Source organism: Acanthaster planci, linkage group LG18 (assembly GCF_054643075.1).
Source record: "Acanthaster planci isolate LZ-2023a linkage group LG18, COTS_SCS, whole genome shotgun sequence".
Taxonomy (NCBI): Eukaryota; Metazoa; Echinodermata; class Asteroidea; order Valvatida; family Acanthasteridae; genus Acanthaster; species Acanthaster planci.
Window position 1 is genome coordinate 11,115,493 of NC_141794.1, and position 21,919 is coordinate 11,137,411.

Genomic DNA, 21,919 nt, shown 5'->3' on the forward strand with positions numbered 1-21,919 from the left:
GCACTCCTCAACCCAACCCAACCTCGTCACTACTGCTTCTCTACCAACACCCACGACCGCACTCTCAACTCAACCTGCCTCCTCGACCACGTCGTCCGGGAGTTTAGCACCAACAGCGTCACCGCCTGTGGCTCAGCCTGCGATGAGGATTCAACATCATTCAACATCAAGAAAAACGGACAAGGGAAGAAACTGTGCCAGCTGTACAACAGAACAAGCGCCGAAGACAAGAAAAAGTTCTGAACCATTGTGGGTTTATGTATCCACCCAGAGGTTTGCATCGACTGGAGTTTGAGAGTCTTGGAAAGGTTGTCTTGTGAATCGCCCGTATTGACTTTTTTAAATTCAATCATCTGTTTGTATCTATATCATTACACGAGGGTTAACTGAATATCTGCCAATGAAATCTAATGGTTCACTCACAACCGTAAGGGTTCACAGGGAGTAGAGCTAGAAGCTGAAGCTTTCGTTACATCCAATGCGACAAGACCATACAGAGAGGTTCTGTGCTCCTGGGTAAGCAACCCAGTCCACAGTCACACCTGCTAAAAACTTTTTGTACTCTTACAAAAGGATTTCAAATATATAGGCTTAAAGCCTGGAGAATCAGTTAGAGTTATCTTTACAATTGCCTATGGACCCAGCTTCAGGGAGGGATATGAGGCCAGACACTTTGAATCGGTATAGGACCATTTCCAAAAAGAAGAAGTTGGTATTTATTATACTTCTTTTTCTATTCATTTTCACAGACACCCCTTCAGTGTTGTTACTTTCGAACACACCAAAGATTCTCTTCAATAGCAAAAATGGGTCTCGAATCATCGGAATTCAGTACAAACTATGCATTTGTCTTCGGTCAAACCTTTGGTTCATCTTAATAAATTCGGTCAAAACTCTCACCAAAGCCATTTTTCATAAACGTGAAAGATCCATTTTGAAGACTGCGTGGGCAACAAAATACTATCCTCGTTGACAAAAAAGGAATTTTTTTCACGAAAAGTCACAATAATGAGGTTGAGAACCATATTAACAGTTACACGACACCTCGTTGGTTTATACTGAAACTTTAAAAAGAGTGTGTTCAAATGTGTTAATTCCATTTCACATCGAAGGAAAAACGTCTCTTGTTAAATATCTTGGATCATGGGGTAAAAATCCTGCCTCCCTCCCCGGTTTTCAGGGGGCCAAAAAGTCACACCCCTTTATGCTTGAGTTTCCGTTTAAAGTTTCATTTCCATTTTTCCAATAGCAATATTTAGTTTAAATTTCGTGATCTAACCTAATATTTTGATATAAACTGAAAATCAAGTGGATGTGCGATGATGTCAGGGTATTCCAAGCACGCTGCTTTGGTTTTCAGCGTTGGGGATACGTACTCTGTTTCTCGTTGTAATACGTCAGTTTCTGTTTCCGATTAAAATACTCAGTTAAATAAGTAGTTAAGGAACATGAAGTTAGATTTTTTTCATTTCTTTCTTTGATAGTTACTAAAGCTTCAAAGTTTTTTACTGTAAACATAATGCACGGGAACACAAGAAAGGGTGTGGTCAGATGAAGTGGATAGGGGCCTGCATAAGATTAGGGTCATCCAAGTTATCAGATTAGCTGGAATTATGAAAAAGATTTTACGATCAAATAAAGAGTTGTTACATAATCCCCATAAGTGAAGTATTTAAAAAAATGAAGCAACTGAACTTGGGGTCCAGTCGGGGCACTTAATTTGGAGTGAATTCGTTTTTATGTAATTACTAATGTTGCAGGGACTTGGACAGGACAGTAACTTTGAAGTGCGCCCTCTATATTTGGACACTTGACACCTCACATGTTCAATACAATATTTGCTTATGTTTTTACAGTGGCAGGTTTCCGTTGAACAAAACCCAGATTTTACAGCTTTCCTGTCCAAGCACACATTAGTTACACTTACAGTAATGACAGAAAAGTCTTGCCAAAGAAGCAAGTGATCAATTTATCAGCATTCTCAATGAAAGTGAAGTTATTTTCATGCTGTTAAAACCAATGTGCTTCCACATGTTTATTATGCTACAATGCACATGTACATGTAGTAAGTTTGCCTTGTATTTTATAAAGCACATACATGATACAGTAGTCAAAGCCTAAAGTTAGACGTTATATACAATTGATTTAGCAGTTTCTTGAGAACTATGACACCAGGATGAGTTCTGAGAGCAGAGATTTACTTATCGTTGGAACAGTTCGAGAAAGTAACTCATTTAAGGAGACAATTTACTACCTCAATTTTATCTGAATTTAAGGGAATTTCCATGTTCATTTATGATTTCCAGGACTACAGCCTTCCAGTTAATCTGGACTGAGAATTGCATTTGAAGAGATGCTTAAGATATTATTTATCTTCCTGTTGATGTTTGCCTAGAAAACCAAGATTTATGAGATACAATTTTGGACCAGAAATTACCAGTCCGAGAATTTAAGGAGATATTTGTAAGCTAAGTTTCGGAATCTTTCAGATAGTTTTCAGCAAGTTGCATTTACTAATTATGCCACTCAGATTAGTTAATCGTGAACACTGATAGTTGCTCTGCATGTTTGTTTATTACTTTTAGATCATATAAAGATATAGCTATCCGATAGCAAGATTTCTTCTTCTGTTCATTGGTTGCACTTCCCAACGGTCCAACTAAGAAACGATAGATCAAATGTATTATTTCCTTCCATACAATTACAGGAAATTGCTCTTATTAATCTACAGAGGGCGCCGTCAACGTAGCACAATACTATAAGCACCCCGACACACAGTTGGATTAGTGATGCATGCATACGAATCGTCCATTTGGGGGATTTTTCTCAGCCCAGTTCCATACTCTTTTCAAGACATCTTAGGGCTTCGTCTCAAATGCTTGACCGCGACTGGTTGTAAGACACACCTCTTTGTCAAGTGGATTCATCCTTCGCAGCATTTGATATTCTTTTGTGGCAGATTCTCCATGAGAATACTCAGATGGATAGAAAGAAATCGAAAGCTGCTTCTAAAACATTGCAGGGCCAAAAAATATAATTGTACCATAAATAAAAGCTGGATTCCACCTTGTAAAATATTGCTGAGTAGTGGATAATGTCTTGCTATGCATGAGGGCTTAGTTCGAATCCCGGTCGGTGCAGTAGTCAGCTATTTTATTTTAATATCATCAACTTTTTACGGTAAAAAGCTATGGTACCTTGTCTTCTCTCTTATGTCTTATGTAACAGTAACCAAGCTCAATCAGACAAACTTGCTTCTTTTTTTGTGACAGAATTCTGTGGAAGATAACTGTACTGTTTTGAAATAAACAACACTTTCAATTTCGCCACTAGATCTCTAAGTAGGGGTGAATCCTGGTTGATATAACCATAACCTTGAAGTGCATCGACTCTTTCACCACCATGTTCCTCGCTCCTTATTTTCACGCTCTAGTAATTACCGTATCATCGCAATGAAAAGCTGTCGCCACGCGCCAGCAAAGGTTGTCAGCTGAATTGGAGAACGCCGTCTATCATTCATCAGAGGCTGCACTTTATGAAAAAGAGGCACCAGTACAGGCAACAGGCAATCTATCGCAACGGCTGGTTTTGGTCTGCCGTGTACGTTTTGTGATACCTCATACCATTAATTTACCATCGCCTTTCAACTTTCAAATTGAATCTCCCGAAAAGGTACGTGATCATAGAAACAGGATCTTTTGTCTGTCATTTTAGTCGTTATTATAATTAGCACAAAACACGTCTCTTTTATTCTTTGTCACTTCCACTTTTCATTTCGCGTCATCAAACCTCAACACTGTGTAGCAGACGCTTTATTGTAATTCTATTCACATGCGCCTACCAACTGCTGAAAGAGTCACTATGTACTTGTTCAAAGTTGTTGGTATTGTAGCCATCACTGCAGTGATTAATGCTGCATGGGGGTCAGACTTCTGTCCCTCTCTGCCCAACATGGACTGTTCCTGCCCATCAGGGTGGGGACTGTGGCAGACATCGTGCTATCGACTTACTAATTCCACATCTACCTGGAAGAGCGGCAATCAGGCTTGCCAAAACATTGGGGGCAAGATGGCTGTGTCTCACTCCCTCGAGGAAATGAAGTTCATGGCTAATTTGATTCGACATAAAGACAGCGATTACCACGTCTGGATTGCTTGTAATGACATCGAGGTCGAAGGAAACTGGACGTGTGACGGCCAGGAAGGGAGCAAGCCGTTCATGGGATGGGGACCTGGGCAGCCGGATGATGCTGGAGGGGATCAAGATTGTGCTACAATAGCTGCTGCACATAACGACAGTATGGATGACAATAACTGTTGTTATGAATACGACACCTTTTGTGTTCGTCAGGCTAACTGTACTCATCGCCTAACCCAACCCCGTCGCTACTGCTTCTCTACCGACACCCATGGCCGCATTCTCAACTCAACCTGCCTCCTCGGCCACGTTATCCGGGAGTTTACCACCGACAGCGTCAGCGCCTGTGGCTCGTCCTGCGTCGAGGAGCCTGGATGTCGCTCTTTCAACATCAAGAAAAACGGAGGAGGGAAGAAACTTTGCCAGCTTAACAACATCACAAGCTCAGAGGACAAGGACAAGTTCCAAACCATCGGGGATTTCTGTATCTACTCAGAAATTTGCATCGGCTAGACTTGGACTGTCTTGGATCTGCAGTCAATGATGCTTAACTTGAGCTTATAGAAAACAATTTCGTTTTGGCTGTTCATCAACGAATTTCTTTTGATTCTTTTGTTTGAAAATTTGGCAATGGCATAACGAGCGCAGCGTTTCAGTTCAGTGCTAAAGGAAAAGAGAGACTGAGGCGAAATAATGAGGCAGAGAAATACTTGGGTTCTCATTTGGAACGAAAGGGCTTGGATGGAAACGGAAGCGACTATGCATAATTGGATTCGTTTCAATTTTCAATCAATTGAAATATTTTGTCTAGAAACAATGCCTGTTTCTTTTCATCATCACACCTTATAAAATCGACTTTCTGAACATTATTTTTCTATAACTGCAAATTCACGACCTCGGAAACATAAATTTTAAACTTCTTTTAGGGCTTTGTTGTATTTACATTAGTATCATGACATAAAAATGCTTCATTTGAAGATATTTTTCTTTCAAGCTGCCTGCTTCTAAATTCGCATTACATTTCTGGAAAAGATTTTGAAACTCTCTGATTTTATTCATCGATTCAGTGTTAAAACCATCCCTACGTTTGGGTTTCATTGATATTATACTGACGTTTGATCGATGTTTTAACTTTATTTCCAAGCAGCAACTAACCGTTCAATATCATTAACTGATCACAATAACCTTTGATCAACATTAATTTGATACAAAAAATATGTAGTCACTTGTTGAGAATCAATTCCGCCAGTAAAACACGTTTTTGTGTCTGCAGACAAATCTCGCGAACATTTCTATATCCGCTTTTTTATATCAATTTGGAGTACTGATGGATAAGAGACCAACAGTTATACGTGCACTAATTCTTGCTTATACACAAACGGCCTTTGATATATTTCAATTAAACAATCGTGACTTGAAATGTTATCGCTTTGTCGATGGGAATGGGAACAAATTAGTAAGTCCCATTACCAACAGGATTAGCATTTGTTTTCTACGGTGATATTACCTTCATCATGTTTAATTTGAGTAATGTAATATACTAGGCTACCAGTTATTTAGAAATCAGTGTTAAGTTATTACATTTTGTCAAATTTTTATGGTTGAATGTCTTAAGTAAAATGATATTTCCACTTATTGATTTTTCTCCAGGCCATTCGTTGTAGTGAAAAGTTAAATGTCCAACTTGCATACTTTTGAATGTTCAAAAACGAAACAACCGCTTTCGTCAGTAACTTTAAAATGTTTTAGAATTTGTAATTATCTTTTTCTTTTCTTTTCTTTTCTCAATCAATGAGATTTTGACAGAGTAACGAGACTCCAGAATCGATTTTATCTCTTACGGGAGATTCCCTTGTGAACATGAAGTAAATCTCTTTCAGTACTGAAAATGCAATAGGCGTCTGCTTTTCTGATGAACAGGAATAGAATTGCCTGCAAAGTACAGAGTAGAACTAACACCAACGCTGCATACCTGACAACGTAGGTTTTCATGACAACCGTTGCAATTGAAAATTCGATTCTTTTCTCTTCACTGGTTCAATTTCCAAATTACTTAGAGGAAGTGTTACACTGTCAACTACAGCAAAATGTGATTATTTCACATTTTGTAATTTGATGATCAATTTAAAATACATGTAGTGGCGGTAAAACTCCACTCACTATTCACATGGAGCGGATTCACCCGCAAATTGTCCCAGATTTCGAGCATCGTTTTTCTATTGCATTGATCGTTGAAGTATTTTTTCTTTCTTTTTTGTTGTTTTGTTTGTAATGTTTGGACACAAGGGGCTGTATCTAAATATCATTTGAAACAATTCTAAGTAAAATTGAAATTATTTTATTAGTGAAAGTCCAGTTTGAAGACTATTTATATTTATTCATTGACAATACACTGGGAAATTTTTCACGAAATGTCACAATAATGAGGTTGAGAATCGTATTTAGCAGTGATAAGACACCTCTTGGTTTGTATTGAAACTTCAGAGAGTGTATCCAAATGTATTGATTGCCGCGTCACATCGAAGGAAAAACGTCTGTTTTTACATATCTGGGATCATAGGGGTAAAATGTCAGGGGGCCAAAAAGTTTCAACCTTTCATGCTTAAATCTACATTAAAGTTTCATTTCCATTATTCCAAGAGCAACATTTGGTGAGAAATCTCGTGATATGACCTAATATTTTGACGGAAAATGGAAATGTACCGGGTGTGCGATAATGTGAGTTTATTCCAAGCTTTCGTTTTCAAAATGGAGGATACGTACTTTGTTTCTCGTTATAAAACTTCAGTTTCTGTTTCTGAATAAATACTCAGAGTAGTAAAATAGGAACATGAAGTTACATTCTATCATTTATTTCTTTGGAAGTTATTACAATTTCCTAATTTTTACAGCAAATAACTTGATGCATGGAAACGAGAAAATGGCGCGGTCGGGTGAAGTCTGTAGGGGCTGTATATAAGGGTGTACGGTCAATGATAACAATTGAGGTCAATGACCGACCCACAGCGGCTCTTCAAGTTTGTTGAAGTGCAACCATATTGCCCTTAGCAGGCATGGCAGAACGCTTCAGCATGCCTCACATGGTAAGAGAATTTACAGATTCAAAGATGCACGATCCTCAATCGTCACACCTGCGTAACTTCATTGGTACTCTGGTGCACTTTCTGAGCATAACATGATTATGACGCACATCGTTCTACGTGTCCTTTAATCCGTCTACCGTAGAAAAAAAGTGGTCTGTTCGCGGTAAACTCTTAGTGGTGCGTGGTATCGTATATCGCCCGTATTGACTGAGTGTTTTTAATTTTGGAAAGGTCTTATTGCCTAATTCATGAAAGAATAATTGAGGCATGAAAATGTGGAACGACTTATTGTGAGTATCAGCGATCTTTCAGTATCTTTCGGGTTCTCTTATGTGTAAGCAGTGGGCCGTTATGCACTGCTCATTATTGAAGTAAATCAGCGTGGTACGATTGTCAAACACAACGTAATGAACAATGCCCGAATGACAATGGCTGCTTTCAGTATTACGCCTCGTGCCGTTTTCCTTCACCATGAACAAAGTCAGAAAACCTGAGAGAAAATGATCATCGAAGTCGCACCCATGTACATTTTCAACGGCCCGCTCACACTTCCTGCCGCCAAGGTTATTTATACGCATGCGTGCATAATTATGAATTTATAAGGAAGAGGTCTTTTAATAGTGAACGTGCAATGCCCTAAAAAAAAAAGCAACGAGAGCTCACGTCATCGTCTGGTTGGATCATTTATTGCCATTCCACTCCCAGATTTACATAGGTGAAGGTAACGCGTCATTCTAGTACTCTAAAACCTTTGGAACAATCTGTCTAAGAGTTGCCATGTACTTGCTCAAAATTGTTGCCATTGCAGCCATCACTGCAGCGATCAATGCTGCATGGGGGTCAGCCTTCTGTCCCTCTCTGCCTGCTATGCACTGTTCCTGCCCGTCAGGGTGGCAACTGTTGAGGAAAGCGTGCTATCGCCTCACTGAAACAAAGGTTGACTGGGAGAGCAGCAAGTCAGCTTGCCGAGAGATGGGGGGCAAGATGGCTGCTCCTCGCAATCTAACGGAAATGAAGTTCATGGCAGATTTGGCAAAAAAGAATGACGGCAGGTACTACATCTGGATTGCTTGCAATGACAGCGAAGTGGAAGGAAACTGGATGTGTGACGGCCAGGAAGGGAGCAAGCCGTTCATGGGATGGGGACCTGGGCAGCCGGATGATGCTGGAGGGAATCAAGATTGTGCTACAATAGCTGCTGCACATAACGACAGTATGGATGACAATAACTGTGATTATACACTTTACGCCGTTTGTGCTCGTCAGGCTAACTGCACGCGTCACCCAAACCAACCGCGTCACTACTGCTTCTCTACCGACACCCACGGCCGCATTCTCAACTCAACCTGCCTCCTCGGCCACGTTATCCGGGAGTTTACCACCGACAGCGTCAGCGCCTGTGGCTCGTCCTGCGTCGAGGAGCCCGGATGTCGCTCTTTCAACATCAAGAAAAACGGAGGAGGGAAGAAACTTTGCCAGTTGAACAACAGCACAAGCTCCGAAGACAAGGACATGTTCCAAGGCACCGGAGATTTCTGTATCTACTCAGAAGTTTGCATTGACTAGATTTGGACTGTCTTGGAAAGTCGTCAATGATGCGTAACTTGAACCTATAGAAACCAATTTCGTTTTGGCTGTTCATCATTGAATTTATTTTGACTTCTATTTGGAAATTTGGCAATGGCATCAGGAACCCAGCGTTTCGGTTTAGTGCTGAAAGAAAAGAGAAAGTGAGGCGAAATAATGAAGTAGAAAAGTACTTATTTTCTATAAATGAATATAGCTGGCTCATTGTTGTGTTTCTTAGATATAAATTAAATTGTTATGATTCCGGATCGAAACGTTGACTCTATTTTATTTTCTACATGTTGTGTTAAACTAGCTCAAAAATTATATATGACGAGTTTTGCCCTTACCCAACGTGTATTAATAAGCACTGTATGCTCAGTGCTTGTCCGAGAGCTTGCGAAAAAAACCTCACAAGCTTACTCGGGTGGGACTCGAACCTACGACCTCCTGCTTACTAGTGCAGATGTCTTAACCACTCGACCACCGAGCTTGCCGGGGTCAGCTGGCCGGTCCGAGTCAGGTGAAACAGCGGGTACCGCGAATTATTTTCAAGATGTATTTTGCGTTGGGGAGATTTTATTTATATATAACGAGTTTTGCCCTTACCTTAATATAATTAACATCTCCCCAACGCAAAAATACATCTTGAAAATAGCTTAAAAACCATAACAATTTAATTTATACTTAAGTTCTCATTTGCAGCAGAAACGGCTTAGGTTTGAATGGAAGAAACGAATATGCATGGTCGTTTCAGTTTTTAGACCAATGCACATATTTCGTCTAGAAATAATTCTTGTATCAGCTCATTACACCCTTAATGAACTTTTTAAACTTTTTTATCTGTGAGTGCATATTCCAGACCTTGGAAACACCGAAAAAAATTTTCAAAAATTTCTTTCTTTCTGTGGTGTTTATTTTTGTACCTTGACATGAAAACAATGATTTACTTGTTCTTAGATGCCGCATGCTTGTAAATTTGCATTACAAAAGGATTTTGAAGCTCTCTGATTTTATTAATCGGTTCAGTGTTAAACCCAGACCTACAGTACTTTTGGATTTCCTTGATATTATATGGAATTTTCATCGATATTCAACATCTAGAAGCATTTTCAAGTAACAACTAACCGCTCAATATCAAATCGATCGCAATCCCCTGACTGAACATTAAATATATATATATATTATACATTCTTTCGTCAAATCTATTTCAGCCCAGTTAGGTCACTGTCATTTTTGAGCATTGATTGATAAAAGACCAGCAGTTACTTGCAATACACACACGGCATTTTTCATCAACAAATCATGATTTGAACTGTTATCGCTTTGTCGATCTCTGGATTATTTTCGTCCACTATATTCGTTGGTTTGTGCTGTGTTTATGATGTGCATTGACCACAGGTGGACGGTTTTGATGGGCGCGCATGTGGCATGAGGGGGTGGTCGTGCATGCGTTTCCGCACCGTCACTGCGGTGACTGTACAGTCACTTCACTGCACGATGAATTTTTATTTTTATTTTTATAATCCGCAGAGTTTTTTCATTGTTGAAGGAAAGATCCTAAACTTGAAGGTAAACCTGCCGACCACTACTCAAAGCTGTGACAACATGCATGTTCGGGGGCCATCTTTCATCTGCAAATCACCCTTCACTGTGTATCATCCAGGCACCCGGGTTAACATCCTGCGTGGTCCACACAGTATATTTGCAAGACGAATTACATGAGCTGCGCTTTCAGCGTTAAAAACGAACAGCAGTTTATCTTGATTTTTTTTCAAAGTAGTAAACTCAAAAATGAAACAAGTCTGTGTAATGATACCCAAAAAATAACAGGTCCCGACAAGGGCAAATAATGAAAATTGTAGCAAATGGTATATAATACCTTTAATGCATAAAGGGTCGAAGAGGCTCAAAACGGTGACTTTGTCAGAAATAACACAGTCTCATTGTCGTCATGGTTGCCATTTTGGTAAGTAAAACACAGATAATTCCTCTTTTTGCATTTACGTAAATTTCATGGGAACAATTCTTAGTTTAGCCAAATTTTAAATACTTGCTCATAACTGTTCATCAGCTTCTTTATAAAAACAGGGTTACCCACCCTGTTTTTAGCAGGCATATTTTATGGTGAAGATCAGGTTTTTCACACGGGATCCTGAATGCTAGGGGAAAGGGCGGACGCAGAAATTTATTTTTCGAGACAAAACTTATGGATTATGGGGCATCACACATCGCAATGTCTTGATACGGTGAGTGAACGGAAATCTATTTAAAATTGGGAGAAAGGGACTTGACCACGCCTGTTCGTCTGTTGTGTTTTTTTTTTCTCCAAATTCCTTTGCAAGATATATTATTCCATCTCTACAAGACAGTGAAACGGTAACTTTGCCGAATTCACAAAAGAATCGAGTCATACAAAATATGGAATGATGTAGGCCTATTCTAAGTGTAGCCTTTATTATCATCGCCATTTTACTTTCAGCTGCCACACACAACAATGAAATGCAAATATTAACCATCAGTTCTGCCCTACTGCTTCAGCATGGTCGGTATACTGTCAGAGAGAGAGAGGGGGGGAAGCTGAAGGCCTCATAATATTCTAGATGTTCTTTCAGTATTCGCATTTGCTCTTGAATGTAAGCACTGAGCCATCGTGCATTTTTAATTTAATTTGGTAAAACCCTTCTTCCATGATAAAACACAGATATAAGCACATGTCCTTCATCATCTGTAATACGTTTGCCATTGTCTGAAAAAAGTCGCACAAAATGTTGTGAGCAATGACCTCATTGTCCTTTAACGAGGGCTGCAGTTTCCCTTACCATTAAATATGAATGTACACAGTCAAAAGGTAAACACGGCACCAAGTGCTCACGTCAGTCGTTTTGATCATTGTTGAAACTTGGAGTTGAAATATGGTCTCCTTTTGCAGACTGATGCACGCAGGTGAAGGTAACACATCGTTCTTATTCTATTCAAACTGTGCAACCATCCGGCGAAAAAGGGCGTTGTCGATCAGACAAATAAATCGGCTTCGTTTGATATGCTTACCCGCGTAAGGTAATAACACACACCTTATTTGGCACGTGGATTCATCCGTCCCACTTAAGGAACTTATGAGTAGCAGCCACAATCAGGTAATTGGAACAGACTGCCTCTGGACGACCACGCCAGGGAAAGCATGCAAGTGTGTACCAAATCAACATCTCGAGAGAAGGCGCAACTTCATGACTATTAAAAACTGATCAATATAGTTCCACTTTTATCATCACGGAGGTTAAAAGGTGAAAAAAGAATTGGAGAACGGGGTAATTAATTAATAATATATTGTCAGTTTCGTGGTATTACTCCCAGAAATAATCACGTCACGAGGGTAATGTGAAAAAAAACAAGTGAAATTTTAATCATGTACCTGCAATGGCTCTTTTAGCTTAATGATGTGGAACCATTTCATTGATAAACACCAAATGGAAGGGGACTGGACAATATGAACCGTGCGCAGTTGGCCTATGGGTAGGCATTCACCGCATTCAGTTCTTTTGTTAGGAAAATTTGAACCGAGTCGTGGGGACATTTCTAAATCCCCACAACGTTTTTGGTCCCCACAAAATAGGTGAAATGTCGAGTGTATGTCCCCACAACGACGTTGCGGGAGTGTATGTTCGCACCATCCTATAAAGCCACAACTGCATGATTGTGGCAGTACGCATTTAACGGATAAAGATTTTACTCAAATGTTAAATGTACTGCAAAGTATTTATCAGAGGTTTTCTTCATTATTTCTTTATGACCACCAACAAATTAACCCCAACAGTCCTCAATCCTTCACCTGTCAGAGAACTGAGGACTGTTAGGGTTAATGACATTTGTTTCACGATGTGGATGTGAAAGGAACAATTAATTCCATGCGCGTCTAGGCCAGGATCTGAACGTGGCGTAAGAGGTATTGATACTAACAGCACTACGTTTCACAATAAATTTCAATTATACTTGTACATATTTGCTTACAACTTCTTTAAAATTGGAAAAATATTTAGTGCCTCGCCTTTCTACCCGTTCTAGCGCTTTTCTTTATTTTCCAAACACGGTAATCAGGCCTGCACACAGTAGGTCTAACAGCCGGTTCACGCAAAAGCGAAAACACGAACGCGATATTTTGACGTCAAATCAAGTATTGGGTTGACAAATTAGCAAAATTTGAACACATTTCAACTCAAGCGAAATTTCGCAGCAAATCTTTCATGACGTCAATTTCGCTTCAATTTGGCATTCGCCTTCAGTGAGGTCGTGTTGCCATTATACAAGACTGTACTTCGAACACACCGACGGTTTCTGTGGTTTTCACAAAACGTGGCGCAACTATGAACCACGTGTAAGTCTTGCGCGGCAAATTGGTGCTGTAGCTGCGCACTATACTTACGCTCGATTTCAATTCACTCCATCCCTTGCTGCAAAACAAAACATGAGGGATCGAATGGTTGTTCTTAGGCTATAGGAATTTTAAAAAATCAAAAACTACACAAATTTCATTGCTCATAATTTGACTCCAGCCCTGAAGATGTCATGATGAGGTCAAAATAATATGATCCACTCCAGATCGGGGTAGATATATATTCAAAGTTTAAAATTCATAGTCAAGTTCGGTTGTTCTTAGTTTTCACTAAAGCAGAAACTAATTCCTATGACTCTATTACGAAGGTGCCAACATCGCAAATCCACAGCAACGGCTGGTTTATCGGATATCTGTGTTTAGTGAGACTTCATTCTATTTACTATCAACCTCGGACACTCAAACTGAATTGAAAAAGACATCAAGTAACGATAATAACAGTATCTTTCCTTTGTTAATTTTATTATTACTATAATCAGAAAAAAGTCTGTGCTTATTTGTTACTGGTTTCGCTTTCATGTTGCGTCACTCGACGTACTTAATACTACTGAGACACTCCAGAGTAGTTGATGCATACAACTTCTATTCACATTCACCTACCACCTGCCAAGAGTCATCATACATACTTGATCAAAGTCGTTGGCATTGTAGCCACCTAAAATGGCTCATTTGGTTAATGGCATGGAACCATTACATTGATAATCCAATACGAGAAAGCTGAAGCTTGCCTTTCATAGTGGAACTGGGCAATGTGAGAAAAGTCCAGTTCACCTGTGTTGGCACAATGCACAGTCTTATCCTTTGTAGTGGTAGATTAATTAATTGAAGATTTTTCTGAAATATGTAAAATGCATGGCCATATTCACCAGAGGTCCTTCTACTGTTATCTTCCATTGGAATACTCACTTTAGCGGTATTTGCCAAAATGAAGCCTAGGTAAAAGGGACAACTTTATGGGTACTCTTTGATGCACTCCCCCACCTGGATTTTCCTTTAGTTGTTTTAAGGCATGGCCAAAAGGTTTATTCTCTAAGAACCCACATGCTCTTTGACAAACGATATAGTCAAAAGTGAGCAACATAAAGTCAATTTCCTGATGCAACAGGTCTTTGTATCATGATGCAGCAGCTATTCCATTCATAGAATTACCGCTGGACGTAATTGTTGTCCTTCCTGTGTCCTGTATTCTTTTGTGGTTGAGTCTCCATGAGAATCTTGAGATGGATAGAAAGAAATCGAAAGGCTGCTCTGAAATTTTCCAAGGGTAAAAAGCTGTGGTACCTTGCCATCTCTGATATACTTTGTCCGATGAGTCTTATGTAACAATAACCCAGTCCTTTTTGCGGAAGGATAACTCTATCTTTTTGGCAAAAAAACCTTTCAATTTTGCCATTTGATTTCCGAGTGGGAGTGAATCCTGGCAGATTTAACCATTTCATTATACAGTGTATCGACTCTTTCATCGCCACGTTGCTCATTCCTTTACTTCATGGTTACCATTATCATCACAATGAGTGTCGCCATGAAAGGAAGCCAGTTGGAAATAAAGAACACTATTCCTTTCCCTTTCCCCAATCCCTTTCGCGAAAGCTGCATTCCTGTGCTTCGTCGCACCATTTATCGTTTCCTTTGGATTATTAAGAGCCTCCAACACAGAGAATCCATAGCAACGGCTGATTTGGCCAGTTACCTGCGTTTTGTGAGACTTCGTACCATCAATTTTATCGCCACCTTTTAGCTTTTAAAGTGAAAACCAGCCCAAATGTTACGTGACCATAGAAACAGGTTCGTCTGTCTGTTATTTTGGTCGTTATTATAATCAGAACAAAACACGTCTTTTGTTATCAGAAGCCATTTCCAGTTTTCAGTTGCCATCATTGGACCTGCACATTTCGACCAAAAACACTACGGCGTAGCTGAAACACCATTCTAATTCTATTCAAAGTCACGTACCACTTGCCAGAAGAGTCGCCACGTATTTGGTCAAAGTTGTTGGTATTGTAGCTATCACTGCAGCCATCAATGCTGCATGGGGGTCAGACTTCTGTCCATCTCTGCCGACCATGAACTGCTCCTGCCCGTCAGGGTGGCAAATGTGGCAGAAAGCGTGTTATCGCCTCACTGAGTCAAAGGCTGACTGGCAGGACAGCAAGTCATCTTGCCAAGATCAACATCAAGAAAAACGGAAAAGGGAAGAAACTTTGCCAGCTGAACAACAGCACAAGCTCGGAAAACAAGGACAAGCTTCAACCTACTGCGGATTTCTGCATCTAAGGAGAAGTTTGCATCGGCTAGATTTAGACAGTTATGACAGTGTTGAACTTGAATTGATAGAAAACAATTTCGATTTGGCTATTAATCAACTTTTTTGTTGGACTCCTGGCTGGTTCGTCATGAGGAACACAGCGTGTTAGTTCAGTGCTAAACGAAAAGAGAAAATGAGGCGAAATGATGGAGGTAGATAAGTAATACCAGATGTCATTCATAACCTCGGAAACATTCCAAAATGTTTGCTTTTCCTTTTATTTCTTTGATGTGAAATGATGTGTAAAAATGTTCAAGTTTAAGATTTTTTTTGAAGCTGTCAGCTTGTAAATTTGCAAAATATTTCTGTAGAAGATTTTTGAAGCTGTTTGATTTTTGTAAAATCGGTTTTGTGTCACGGACTGAATGTAGCCTGGCACCTCGTGCTTGATAAGTATTTTAATAGAAAGATTTTTATCTTAAGAGAGGGCGCATAACTTCGTGCTTGATGCCAATAGGTGATTCAAAACTAATATCACAGATGTAACAGATTACAACAATAAACGATGCGAAATTTTAATGATCCACCTACAATTATCTCATTTAGCTGAAAGTATGGTACCATTACATTGATAGACAACAAATGGGACTGAAAGCTGAAGCTTGTGCTCTATGATTAAAGTGGACAGTTCACCTGTGTTGCCACTAATGTCGTGCAAAACCGACCCGAAACCGAAACGGACCCGATCGGGTCGGATCGGTTTATCCAACATTTCACTCAGATCGGGTCGGTGTTTCAGTTTTACTTTTGTGGTTTTTCGGGTCGGGTCAGTTAAGTTTATATTATGAAAAAACCAAGACGAACCGAAACAAAAACTAAGAAAAGCCGAAATGGGAAATTCACGCGATGAGTTTGCTTCTTAGAGCTTCAGATTACATAGCAAAATTTCTATGTTTGTAGCGTCAGTGATGCGGCACATCGAAATAAAAAAGCGAACTGAACTGTAGGCCTACATGTATTACTAGTCTTATACATAGTAGACCGGAAACGCGGTAGCACACAGCCGCGCACAAAATTCATGCCAGTTCGGCCAACTACGCATTTTTCACAAGAAGATAGTCAGATTTTTCTTTCGGGAAAAACGAGGCAGATAAAATAGTTAAAGTTACGTACGGGGATGTAGTAACCGATTCCGCATACTGTGTATATATTTTGTTCCTTGCAATCGAGAATACGATTACAAATCTTGTTCAAACAAAAGTTTCAATACACAAAACTTCTGAAAATACGGTCCTCCTTGGTGCACCAGGACTTTCCTTCAATTGAAAACAGGATTAGCCAGTTATTCAGAGGTTTATTTTCTGAGAACCCAAACGCTAATGGCTCTTTGTCAACGAAATGGCAAAGGCTGAGCCACAAAATCAATTCCTGGCAACGGTCCTATCGTGATGCTGCAGGTATTTTCCACTAGCAACATTACAGCTGAAAGTAATTCTTATCCTTAGCAGCATCTGGTAATCTTTAATGGTTGACACTCCATGAGAATCTTTAGATTGGACAGAAAGAAATCCTGAGCTACTTCTGAAATTTTGCAGAGAAAAATGGGAAAATGTACAATAAATAAAAACCTGAATTGCCATTTCTTTACGTACAGTGTATTGACTCTTTAAACGCCACGTTGCTCATTCCTTGACTTCATGTTTCATTAGCCTAATTACTGTATCATCGCAATAAAAGCTGTCGCCATCAAAGACAGTCAGTTGAATTGAAGAACACTATCCATCACTCCTCTCTCAAAGGTTGCACTGCTTCGTCGCACTATACGTCGTTTCCTGCAAACTAAGGAGGCACTAGTACAGTAAATCCAAAGCATAGTTGCTGGCTTTGCAGCTGTCAATGCAGCTATCAATGCTGCATGGGGGTCGGACTTCTGTCCCTCTCTGCCCGTCATGAAATGTTCCTGTCCGTCAGGGTGGCATATAGCGTGCCTTCCTTAAGGAAATGAAGTTCATTCCTAATTTGACACAGCATAAAGACAGCGACTACCGTTCCTGGGATTAGGGGCCTGAGCAACCAGATAATTATGCAGGGAATCAAGACTGTGCTGTGATAGCTTCAGCAGATGATCACAGTATGGATGACAATAAATGTAGTAATGATTATTTGGCCATTTGTGTTCAAATTGCTGTATGCACTCATCGCCCAACCCAACCCCATCAATACTGCTTCTCAATAGACACCCCAGGCCGCATTCTCAACTCAATCTGCCTCCATGACCATTTCACCCGGGAGTGGCTCAGCCTGCATCGAGGAGCCCCGATGTCGCTTCTTCAACATCAAGAAAAACGGAGAAAGGAAGAAACTTTGCCAGCACAAGCTCAGAAGGCAAGGACAAGTTTCAACCTACCTAGGATTTCTGTATCTAGGTCAATGATAATATCAATTGAAAAAATAGTTGTATAACTGTGATTGGTAGACAAAAGGACAATTTGGATGGGTTTGAAATTAAAGATTCCATATGAACAAGAATTTTACCTAACAAAAATATCACAGTAATTTATCACTATCACCCTTTAAGTATGGTTCGAACCGAGCAGCACTGTGTAACATGACCGTTCCTTTAGAGATTCGTTGCGAAGCCTGTTTTTTTCGAACAAATTTTGCCTTTCCAATACATTTAACCTCCTGTTTTTCCATTATCAATAACCTTTTTCGCCATAAGGCTATCCGCCAAATTTGTTGAAGGACAGTTTTGAAGGACGTGCATGTGACATGAGCGCGTGGTCCTGCATGCGTTGCTGCACCAACACTGCGATGAAGTGTTGCTTATTCTAGAAATCCGCAGAGTTTCATTGTTGAAAGAAGGATCCTAAACACAAATGCGAACTGGCCGATCCCTACTCAAAGCTGTGATATAATGCATTTGGGGGGGCCATCTTTCTTTCACTGTTTGCCACACAGGATCCTGAATGCTTGGGGAAAGGGCGGATCCAGAATTTATTTTCCGAGACGCAAAAAAATTGGAATATCCCTTCTTCAACTTTGAATGTCCTTTCTAAAGTAAATGAAAGCGCGTCCCATCATCTTTTCCTCATTATTTATGTAATAAAACAAATATCAAAAAGGAAACCAAGAACGTTTTGTTACGAACTTTGAAGTGTTTCAGTACTGTAATATCTTTTGCAAGATTTTCTAATTTTGTGATAAAGAAAAATGACGATTTTACAGTTTCTTCACTAATTCTTGAATTACATGATATCATGAACTTTATCTCCTTCAGTATTAGAATATTCAACATAGTTATTGCTTTCTGACGCGAATTAAATAGAACCACATTGGATACACTTAGGTCTGTCGACAACCGTTGCTGTTCAAATTAATGTTTCACATTTTGCTCTTCAATGGGGCGATTTTCCAAATTCAGTGATGCAAGAAAAAACACTTACCTATTAACTGCAGCTAAGTTTGTTGATTTCTCGTTTTAGCGATATTTGTTGGTCGATTTAAATTTCGTAAAACTACAACTGGTTTAGCGATGTAAATTAGACTAAAACGGGCAGCGCGGAATCCATCCTATACATTATCAACGATATCGTGCAGCGTATCGCACTGAAGTTGTAAGCTTTGAGTTTCTGTTGATTGTTTCTGAAGATTGGAAAAGTAGAGGATGATAGGGAAAAGTAGAGGGTGGTACTTAACCGTGGCAGCACCACTCAATGGATGGGACTTAAACTCGGTACCTCGCTGTGAGGACGTGCAGAGACGTATAGAAAGAGCTGGCTTCATCTGTGTACCGGCGGACACCTTCTTATTTGCCAATTTTAACAAATATCGATTTAATCAATTGCTGAAATTGGAGAGTAGGAATGGGCCTATAGCATAATCAGCGCTATTCACTGGGTTTTCAAAACTTTGTTTTCTAGAATTTTGTACCTCTGGTTTTCCCACCGTAGACTTGCGTTTCTAGTTGGTATTGCGGTTATACTCAAGTGTCCTTTGAGGAACCATAGCGTCTGAACTAGCGTATGCAAACGAATACACGATAAAATTGGTAACAGGGAAATTAAGTTTGGATAAATTACTAGTTTTTTAGATATTGATAACTATGTTGAACAATACGTAACCATTGTATACCCTCACTGACTATTTATTGGAATGAACTAGACGATATGTAATATGTGAGAGACTATTCAACAAAGAGGAAAGTTTGTAAGATGAATACACAATACGATTCTGAAGCTAGTTTGCAAGAAGACACGTTGATCGCAATGGTTTACGGGGCCGGGGGTTACTTGTAACTTTAAAAGGTTATGTACGGTATGAACCATTAGTGAATAATTGGATTGTTCATTTGAAAAACCACAGAGAGAAAAACAGGAAGGGAATAGATAAGCGGGCAGCACTGCAATGCCTGTCGGTGATAAGCCCAATGTTGTCAAAACAAAATTGAGTGATGATGAGGGTATCGAGAATGGCAGTGTACCCCAAATGAATATCTCGACAGAGGGCGTTAACTTCGAATAGTATAATTCTGTCATCCTGGAGATTAAATGCGTATAACGAAAGGGAACTGGGAAAGGACTAGGTACTTGTCTAATTTTGCCATCCATTGCTTCTAGTCATGGACATGACGTTTGTCGCATCACAAGGGTGATGTGAAAATCAACAATTAAAATTTTAATGATCCACCTACAACGGTTCTTTTAGCTTAATGGTGTGGGATTATATATTGATAAACACCAAATGGGATTGAAAGCTAAAGCTTGCCTTAATTTGAAAAATGCCCACTTCACATGTGTTGACACTACCAAGCGTCATACCAGCTTAATCCTTGCGGTAAAAATTAGGAGGAAAATGTCAAATGGATGGCCAAGTATTTGACGTAAGTATTGAAGTTTTTCCACAGTTATTTTCTTTTACTACACATCATAAATAGTCATGAGCAAATTGTAGCGCGTGATTGGCCGATTTTGCCGCGCGTCCGCGGAGCTGATACACGCCCAAGTTACGTCATCCTGGTGACGTCACTTGGGCGTGTATCAGCTCCATATATCATGCCAGCTGGCTGCCGTCAGTAGAGTTTTTCGGGAAGCACCAAAACTTCTTTCTGAAACTAGCCTCGTAATCACGTAGTATGTGGCATGCAATTTTAAGGGAACCCTGTCTGTTGCAGTTCTTCCCTGACACGCGGAACTGCAACCCCAAAACAAACTGTACGTTGACCTCAAATTTGTTATTTTGTCAATTTAGTCAAGCATAATTTTATGGGTGGAGCAAACAGACACAGCAGTTGATTTTTCGAAGTAGTGGGAATTACTGGTCCCTAGGTTTAGGTCAGCTAGACTACCTACTGTTTCGCGTCGGGAGGTAGTTGAGCTGACCTACATCTCGGGACCAGTAATTCTGACTACTCCCCCGGAAACCATACCGTAATAGCATTTGCCACAAGGTGTGGACGTGAAAAGAGCAGCTTCGATTAATTTCATGCTTGATTAGACCAGTGTGTGTAATGTGATGTAAGAGGTATTTCCACTTACAGCGTTACCTTTCACGACATAATTATCATGCGCATACGTTTGTTGAAGACCGTTCTCACTATCGGCTGAAGGAAATCCACAGCCGTGTCTTCTCTTTTTCAGAGATACAAAGAATGATGAAATTGAGTACATTAAATACATGTACCTTGAAAAATGCCGAAAATGGGTTGATATCTCTCGCTTTAAGTGGTAACCAGGTGTTAACCCCAGCCGATACAGTAGTTGGTCATTTCATTTCAATTTAAAAGCGCGTCTTGCTGCTGCTGCGGTTTGTTTTAACTGTTATGCTTGATCTCAAGTGTCTAACACAACAGTGTTCGGGGCCAGCAGCAGACTTGCTTCTCTCACCCTATCCTTTTTATGACTGAATTCTTCGACAAAAAAGTGCTATTTTGAGATTGAAAGTACACATGCAACCTCAATATCCATTCAAAAAAGGACTTCTATGACGGCTCAAAACCCGTCATCTCTATCACCACCTTCAGCTGTTGGTAATTCCTTCAAATTTTGTTTAGTCATTTTTGTGTAATTGTTTTATCATCACCCAAGACTTATCTAGGAAGTACGGACGGGACCCCTAGGAAATTTTGATTTAAAGGCAAACACACGCCTTTTTATCCAGGTATTCGTTCCTCCTTTGACATATTTCTCTTATGGTTGTTCCCTATTTACAATGATACCGCTGAAATTCCGGAATGACGAACCGAATCACTTTAATCGTTTTCAGTTCAGATCGGGACTGAGGGCGAGAAAACAAACAGGGTAAAGCCACAAATATTTGCTTTCATTTCAAAAAGGAAAGGTAGAATGAAAATTAAATGGAAACAGGAAGTCGTCAAATCTGACATTCGTTTATATTCAGCCCATGCAGTACCACACTACATTCATTTTAGTCAATTAGTCAACCAAAGTACCCGAAGGCATTTCCTATTTTTTTTTCATATGTTTGTGAACTGAAGAT

At 39.8% G+C, this 21,919-nt stretch overlaps 2 protein-coding genes across 2 annotated transcripts; both read left to right on the forward strand.

Annotated features, from left to right (window-relative positions):
* The first annotated feature begins 3,553 nt into the window (after positions 1-3,553).
* Positions 3,554-6,966, forward strand: LOC110978738 (uncharacterized). Its single transcript, XM_087148899.1, has one exon. It carries the CDS (start codon positions 3,832-3,834, stop codon positions 4,648-4,650), a length of 819 nt encoding a protein of 272 aa, XP_087005025.1. The 5' UTR covers positions 3,554-3,831; the 3' UTR covers positions 4,651-6,966.
* A 107-nt stretch (positions 6,967-7,073) lies between these two features.
* LOC110978737 (CD209 antigen-like) lies at positions 7,074-10,225 on the forward strand. Its single transcript, XM_022233973.2, has one exon. The coding sequence runs from the start codon at positions 7,998-8,000 to the stop codon at positions 8,784-8,786; it is 789 nt and encodes a 262-aa protein (XP_022089665.2). The 5' UTR covers positions 7,074-7,997; the 3' UTR covers positions 8,787-10,225.
* The last annotated feature ends 11,694 nt before the right edge of the window (positions 10,226-21,919 follow it).